Source organism: Astatotilapia calliptera, chromosome 18, assembly GCF_900246225.1.
Source record: "Astatotilapia calliptera chromosome 18, fAstCal1.2, whole genome shotgun sequence".
Taxonomy (NCBI): Eukaryota; Metazoa; Chordata; class Actinopteri; order Cichliformes; family Cichlidae; genus Astatotilapia; species Astatotilapia calliptera.
The window spans coordinates 7,525,776-7,533,396 of NC_039319.1; the positions used below are offsets into that span (position 1 = coordinate 7,525,776).

The following is a 7,621-nucleotide window of genomic DNA, read 5'->3' on the forward strand; positions in this document are numbered from 1 at the left end:
AGGAAGCATAAAACACTGCAGCACAAAGCAAAGTGCAGAAAAATGAGTCAGGAGGGATTAAACATTTCCTTCTTTTTGAGGGCTGTCTTGTTGCCTGCTGCCAGTTTCATTTGCACCAAAGCAGGTGACTGAATTTGTAACTGGACAGATTCATGTGTCTAATCTTTACTGACATTTATTTTTGGAGGTGAGGTATTTATTTAAATCTTTTATCATTTTATCCCAGGGATCCATACATTTCCTTTTTCATTGAGACAATTTTTGTATTTTTACTGTCATTTTTATGTTTGGCTTTTCATTTTTTTGGGAACCCGTTGAGGAAAATGTTAATATATTTTCTTAATGGAAACTAAAAGTGACTCCACATGCTGAATATTACATAAAATTCAAATGCAAAAACAAGACAGACCATTGTTGTTGTTGTATTTTCAAACTTTTTAATAATCATTTTTTAATAGAAGAATATAACCCATCTAGGTTATTTTCATTGAGTCTCTGAGTCAAGAGGACAGGGGAAGCTTGCTTAAAGAGATCAAGGATGTGCAGGTGTGTAGAAGTGCTTTTACATTCAAGGGATAACAGAGGTGTGGCACAGCTGGACTAAAGAAACCAAAATTACCTTTTCAGTTTTGACTCATGTTACAGCTATTTAGAATAATCAACCTTTCTGTTTTTCATTGTTTGCACTAACTCTTGTCACACTTGTTGCACCTTAATTAGTAAGTTTTATTAAAAGTAGTGGTTTTAATAGGTTAGGATCAGTTGTGTCAAATGTCATATTAACTGACATCGGTTTAAAATGAGCCTGAAAGGTGCTCATTTTAAACAAATCAGTGATTTGACAAAATTACTGAAGCATCCATTAGGAGAGGAACTGAGGAGTAGAATCGAGGACGTACAATGAGGGAAATAAAAAAGGTCAGTAAACTAGATCTAAGGTTCTTAACTTAAAAACGATGACAAATAATTTACTCAACTTTCCAAAAATCTTTTGGATACACATAGAAAATGCAGACAAATCAGGGAAAACTTGAAATAAAGATCAGTAAAGTAATATATTCTAGCTGCTAAAGACCCCCCCCCCCCCATTTCAATGTGCCTATAGCACTGTGGAAAAGTAATGAGCTGTCCCTCATTTCTTTTTATATTATTAGGAAGATGCAAAATAGGTGCAGTTATTAGGTGCACTTGTTACCAGCTGGCAAGTCTGTAGTTCATATGACCACCTTTATTCTGGAACTCTACTTTTCAATGTTTAAATTTCATCAGCTCATCAAGATTCCTCACACCATGGGCTGAACCATGACAGAGCCTCCACCCTGTTTTATAGATGGCTGTAGACACTCACTGTCGTACCGCTCTCCTGAGCTCCACTCACTAGAAACAAAAATCTCAAATTTGGAAGAATTACTCCATAAGACCTGTAGCCACTGATTTTCAGTCCAGGTCTTGTGTAATTTGCCATACATAAGCCTTTTCTTCAGATTTCTGTAAGAATGACATCCTGACAGCCACCCTTTGTTTGAGATCATTTCTGATGAGGTTTTGGTAGCTCCCTGGTTTGGTCACATGATATATTAAAAGGGAGGCATAATAATAACAACTCAATTTGCTACTGCAGCAATAGGTGAAGTCTTTGACATGAACAGAGGAAGAAAAAAACGACGGGATTGGTCCATTAAAATGTGGTGGTTTGGTTAATGTGTTCAGATTTTCAGGCTTGTGATGGTTCTACATTTCTGAAAGTGAAAACACATATTTAATTTTTTAATGTTTATTGAGTTGGACATGTATTCATAAAACAGAGAAACTAAAATGTAATTTTTAATGTCCATGTGTTGAAGTCCATTTGTCAAGTGTTCTGACTTGTTTCAGCTGATTTCAGATACGCCACAGTCTCATTACAGGAAGTCTACAGCAGTGCTCATTTGTCCTTAGTGAATGCATCCATCACCATCTGTTATTTCTTCTGGAAAAATCCCATTATGGAAGCTTGTTTAGCTCCTTTATTTGAGTTTGCTGATGCTTTCTTTTGAGTTTTCTTCTCATCCTCTTTGCTACTTGATGGTTTTGCTTTAATGGGATCTCTTGAAGCTTGTTTGGAGGGTTTAAAATCATCTTCGGATTCAGAGTAAGATTCACTCACGTAGCCTTTTTCTGTCACTGTGGATGAGAAACAACCCGGAGTTACAAATTCATACAAAACAACCAAACTAATCAATCTACTGTGGACAAGAGGACACTGCCAGATTCAGCCTAGATTGCTGCGTTTCTCTTGGTAAGACTGATGGAACAGCAGCAGCGAACATGATGCTGTCAAAGAGCAAAGACACGTTGCCGTTAAAAAGAGTTCAGGTGGGGTGAAGGACAAAAAGTGATCCTTGCGCTTGCTCTGATCTACCACCTTCAACAAAATAAAACACAGCTCTCTGTATGCAGAAATGATACTAAACTATGATCTTAGTTATCTATGATTTTAAATTGCACAGCTTGCTGCAGGTTGACAACCGTCATCTCAGTGTTGAACTGAAGCCTGCTGCATGCATTGATGAGTTAATGTAATGGATGGGGTGCACTCAAATAGATTTACCTAAAAGATTTAGTAACTTAGCTTGTAGATTTAGATTAATATTAAATATAATTAAATCATATTAAATATAATAGTTAGATTAGATTTTATTATAATAATAAAAGTCAGACCTGTAAAAATATAAAAGCAGCTATTAAATCTCTCAGAGAAAAAACATTAAGTTGAGCATTGTACACATTTCTCACAGAATATTACTGCTCTTCCCTGGATGTATAGATTCCTCATAAACAAGTATAAACAAGTGAAGCGACTGTGCGCCTGAGTATAAGCATATAAGGAATATCCTTTATATGCAGACAGGACTAACAACAGCAGCGGAAATCTCCCAGCCCTGAGCTTTTGTCTCATATCGATTACTTGTACAGACCCTGACCTCTTTATTTAAAAACAGTCACATATACTGTAGCACTATATATAAATACATTAAAAGTGTTTGATTATTATCTGCACTGGTTGGATTTTCACTGTTGTATGTTTTTCATACCCATGCATCCATCATCGTCCAGAAAGGTATGAGACTTCATGACTTGTCTTCTCTTCCTTATTTTCATTTCAGAACTGCTCGGCTGTAGAATAACAAGACGCATGCTCCGAGTTAAATACATAAAAAAAAATACATTAAAAAATGAATGAAAGACTACCAAAGTTTCCAGTTATATCAAAACTAGAGTATCAAACACTTACATGGGAATGTCTATCGGGTTCAACCTCCTTTTTAGGACTTGGTGATGATGGTTCTCTTGTCACGACTGGCTGTGGAGAGTCTGGAATAACTGGAAGGGGGAAAACAGATTATCTTATCAATTTTGAAATGTCTACTTTTATAAGTTCTTCTTTTCCCAAAGACTGAAATGAACTGAAATAAAAGTTTTGTCCTCACAAGCCGTTTGCCAATCCAATTAATTACAATGTTTGGAATTGCTTTTAGTGTGCCTACAGCAGCAAAACTAATACAAAATATACATTTATATCTTTAATCCAATTATATCACTGTTTGTTCACTTTTAAAATAAATAGGTTTTCAAAATAGAAAACATCAGAATAAGAGAATAATATAAAATAAAAGTATAACCATCTTCATCACTGCTGTCTGGCTCCGGTTTCTTAATCCTCCTCCTCTTTTTCTTCTCCATCTTCTCCTCTTCACCGTCAGAATCTTCTAGCCGCTTAGTTTTGCTATCCAAAAAAAAAAAAAAAAAAGGGAATTAAAGAATTTAAATTAGATTAAAGCCAGAAATAAACACCCTTTATAACTTTTGAAATTACATTTCTAAGTAACAATTAGAGACAGGGAAGTGGGACTTGATTGAGGAAAGCGGATTCTTTTCATGATTAGAAAACTATTTCCTCATGTACTGAAAGGAATATTTAATTCAATTTGTCACATTTCCCACATGAATACCAGCACACACCTTCTGGAGTCTTTCTTTGTGTCTATTTGTGGCTCCACTGGAGCAACGGTTTCTTGCTTTTCCTCTGGTTTTGACCTTTCATGCTGCTGCGCTGCTCTGGAAGATGACTGAGGTGCTTCCTCCTCCTTCACAGGTTTCTCTGGCTTCTCTGAAGTAGTGAAAAAGAACAATTATTCAGTAAACATATTCAAATCAAATAATTACTGCTCATCTTTCTGGGTTACTTTTGTATGTCGCAAAACAGCATGCACATCGATAAACGTGGAAACTTGATTTAAAATACAAACTCAATTACTCACAACAAAACACTGAAAACATCAGATCACTGCAGCAAAAAAAGTTGTGACGTGGCATCCATGTTTTCCAAGTAAAACTTACCGGTAACATTTTTATTTTTAACCAGAAAGGTTTCCACTTTGCCTCAGACCATTTTAAATGAGCTTTGGCGGAGAAGATGGCAGGGTTTCTGGATCGTGTTCACAAGTGGCTTCTGCTTTACAGCCTCTACATTCAAAACCTTACACTCTATGCAAGACAAAACCGTTTTTGCTGATTACAACCTGCAGCACTTTGGTACTTTTTTTAAAACTTGTTGGCTCACTCGCTGATTATTTTTCACCATGGTGAGGAACACATTCAATTATGATGCTTTTACTAGGTTTATGTGAAATAAGAACATGACAAAGACAACATTCATTTATATAATGATGTGATTTGTACAACTGCTCTGAAAGGCAGATCGTGTGTCAAATAAAGAGCAAAATAGTACTACTACTACTACTAATAATAAAAACAAACTATGAGCACAACAGTTTCAAGGTTAAAATAGAAACCTAAAACAAAATAACAGCAGTCTAAACGGAACATATGAATTTTAATCCCCCTTTTAATAAAGCACACCAGACACACAATACTTTAATTATTACTCACTTAATGTTTGAGTCCCAAAGAAGTTTGCCACTGGATTGGCTTTTGCGATTGGTTTGCTTTTGGGTGCTTCGATCTAAAATACAAAAAACACAATTATAAACAAACAGAGCAAAAACTCGAGTACCCTGAAGAGCAACTGACTGCAGCACAAGGACAAAGTCGTACATCCTCTTTCTTTTCAGGCTTCATCTCTTTGGTGTTATCCTGACTCTTAGGAGCAGATTTGTTAGCAAACATTCCCATGATGCCTTTTGGAGGCTTGGCGGATGATTTTAAAACTGGGCTGGTGTCTCCATTCATGCCAGCCTTTTTGTTTTCAGCCTCAGGTGTAGGAGCTTGCTGGACTTCCCTCGCCTGCTGCAGCTCCACAGAAGACATGGGCACTGCGCTGGCACAGTGGATTGCGCTGTATCTGAAAAGCAAAAGAAAAATAACTATTAAATAATATAAATAACATTATGCATTAATTATGTTTTCATTCTAATAGTGGCTAAACTAATCTTTACACAGATGGTGTAAAAATGCTGATGACTGGTCACTGCAAATCAAAAAACACCATGATTAGCATACCTGCTGCAGTTTTTAAGATTGTCTTTCACAGCGTCGTAGTCCACAGCGTAAAGTGGGCCGCTGTCTCTAAGCAACGCTCTCTGGACGCTGTAGACGTGCACGCTGACTACCAAGCTCATCTTGGCTTTGAAATCTGCAGAAGAAAACGGCAAACGTGACACACTGCTGCTTCATTTACAACAAATATGTCATTAAATAAAACAAAATACAAAGAAAATCAAGACTCACTGACATAAAAGCATACTATTTATTGATGGTGATGATTATGAACTGAGGATATTACTTTCGAAATTAGAATCAAACAACGAGCCAACCTTGCTGTTACAGAGCAACACAACCGAATGATGTCATGTGAATTAATATTTACACACCTTCCAGCTGGTCCTCTCTCACAACAGACACCTTGTGACTCTGAAAAGCAAACACAGTGTAAAAAAAATCATTAAAGCTGCAGCTTTGGGCATGTAGAAAAAAAAGAAAAGAAAAGAAATCACAAAAAATGCTACAACAGGTCTCACCGTTTGACCGTTGTCCACAAATTTCCCTGACACAAGGTAGGTGGCATGCAGCTGAGCTGAACTCTCCTTCCTCTTGTGATCCAGGTAATGGTAGAGCATTCTGAACACAAGACACAACTTAAATGTATTTCCTAGGTAAATCTGTGTTTATGGCATTTATGTATTTATCAGCCAATGACAAAGTGTTAATGATCTTTTTTTTAAAAGAAAACACACAGCACCTTTTTTTTTTTTTTGCATGCACACACATGCCAAAACATGCAAACGTGCGCATGTCTTCATCTCACTACCACAACAAAAACGGTGCAACTCAAGTGCAGAAAAACTCAAGCGACGTTCCATTGGACTGTTACTGTCAAATGTAGTGCTTCTTTGGCGCTAAATACAGTAAACCCTAATTAATGTAAATTTGCGATTGTTGCTTGGACAAACAAGACATTTTGAAGATAGTAAAAATGTATCATATATTATTTTATTAGTTCCTGGCATGTCAAAGTAACCACTTACTGTTTTGCTGTGTTGACATGAACTCCAAGAGTGAGACTCAGCCATTTATAGGTTACCTGGTGTAGAGAAAGCACACAGGACACTTGTATTTACACAGAGACTATATGACGGATAATAAATATTATCCAAATATTGTCTTTGTTCTTTAAGGTACCGATTATTGTTGCTTTCCATTAAGCTACATGAGCTGGGAAATATCTAATACTTATCAGATATAAATAAATATCGACTTCATGTCAGTGTTTGAAATGTCTTTACTACAGCAGTGTTTGTCACGCACTTGGCGGTTTCCAGCAGTAACTGAAATTGGTCAACTAAAAATAAGCTTTTCTTCAATTCAACTGCCATTTACTACATCATAGCAGAGCCGAATTAACACGAAGACCCCTGAACATCTCCAAAATTGATAAAAATGCCCCTGGATACACATAAATTATCGTGAAAACCAGACAAAGTTAAAACGGCAGTTTTTTTGAGCGGAGTTCAGCAGCCAATCATGTCGAAGCCAGAGCTCAGCCAGAAAACCTCATCGCACAAAATGAAATACCGCGAATTAAGAAGGCACTTACTATTTTATTATGGTCATTGACGTATTCGTCAATATTATCCAAATAAAGCTCATCCATTTTGTTTTATTCTCCTTGAAAGCAGACGACTTGCTGTTCCAATTTAACTGCGCGGGAAAGCAGTTTATTTACTTCCTGTTGCATGTCACGTGTCCGCCCGTCCTTCCTGTGAGGTGAAAAGCTTTAGGCTGCCCTCTGCAGGCCAGACGGGGCTGTGAGTCACTCCCTGGATCAAATGAATGATAGAAGTAAAAAAAAAAACAACCAAAAAACAAACAAACAAACAAAAAAAAAACCAGGAGCTTCATTCATTTATTTTTTACTATATTCCACATACATTATCACTATTAATACGGTTTTTTGTACCCCAAAACCAACACGGGACAGTTAAAAATTAGTGCAAACTCTCTGAAACAGCAAAATCCACAATGTGAATGCAGTGGAGCTGAGAGAGCATCAGTTCATTATGGGCACTATAATGCACCTATGTATGTGGAAAACAATAATGATGATGGGTCTCCAGGGGCC

The 7,621-nt window shown here is 36.7% G+C and overlaps 1 protein-coding gene across 1 annotated transcript; it reads right to left on the reverse strand.

Annotated features, from left to right (window-relative positions):
• Nucleotides 1-1,758: 1,758 nt before the first annotated feature.
• pold3 (polymerase (DNA-directed), delta 3, accessory subunit) lies at nt 1,759-7,263 on the reverse strand. The gene is made up of 12 exons (XM_026150737.1): nt 7,097-7,263; nt 6,528-6,583; nt 6,021-6,120; nt 5,874-5,913; nt 5,503-5,635; nt 5,098-5,344; nt 4,933-5,005; nt 4,003-4,150; nt 3,663-3,766; nt 3,275-3,363; nt 3,075-3,156; nt 1,759-2,163 (listed from the first exon to the last, which is right to left on the reverse strand). The coding sequence occupies exons 1-12, from the start codon at nt 7,151-7,153 to the stop codon at nt 1,961-1,963; spliced, it is 1,332 nt and encodes a 443-aa protein (XP_026006522.1). The 5' UTR covers nt 7,154-7,263; the 3' UTR covers nt 1,759-1,960.
• Between the last annotated feature and the right edge of the window lie 358 nt (nt 7,264-7,621).

Excerpts from the sequence above, each read along its gene's own strand:
- pold3 (XM_026150737.1), bottom strand. The coding sequence starts at position 7,153 with ATGGATGAGCTTTATTTGGATAATATTGACGAATACGTCAATGACCAT. Across the intron at positions 6,121-6,527 it reads CATGTCAACACAGCAAAACA|AATGCTCTACCATTACCTGG; the intron begins GTAAGTGGTTAC and ends TCTTGTGTTCAG. Across the intron at positions 4,151-4,932 it reads CTTTGGGACTCAAACATTAA|AGAAGCCAGAGAAACCTGTG; the intron begins GTGAGTAATAAT and ends TCACTACTTCAG.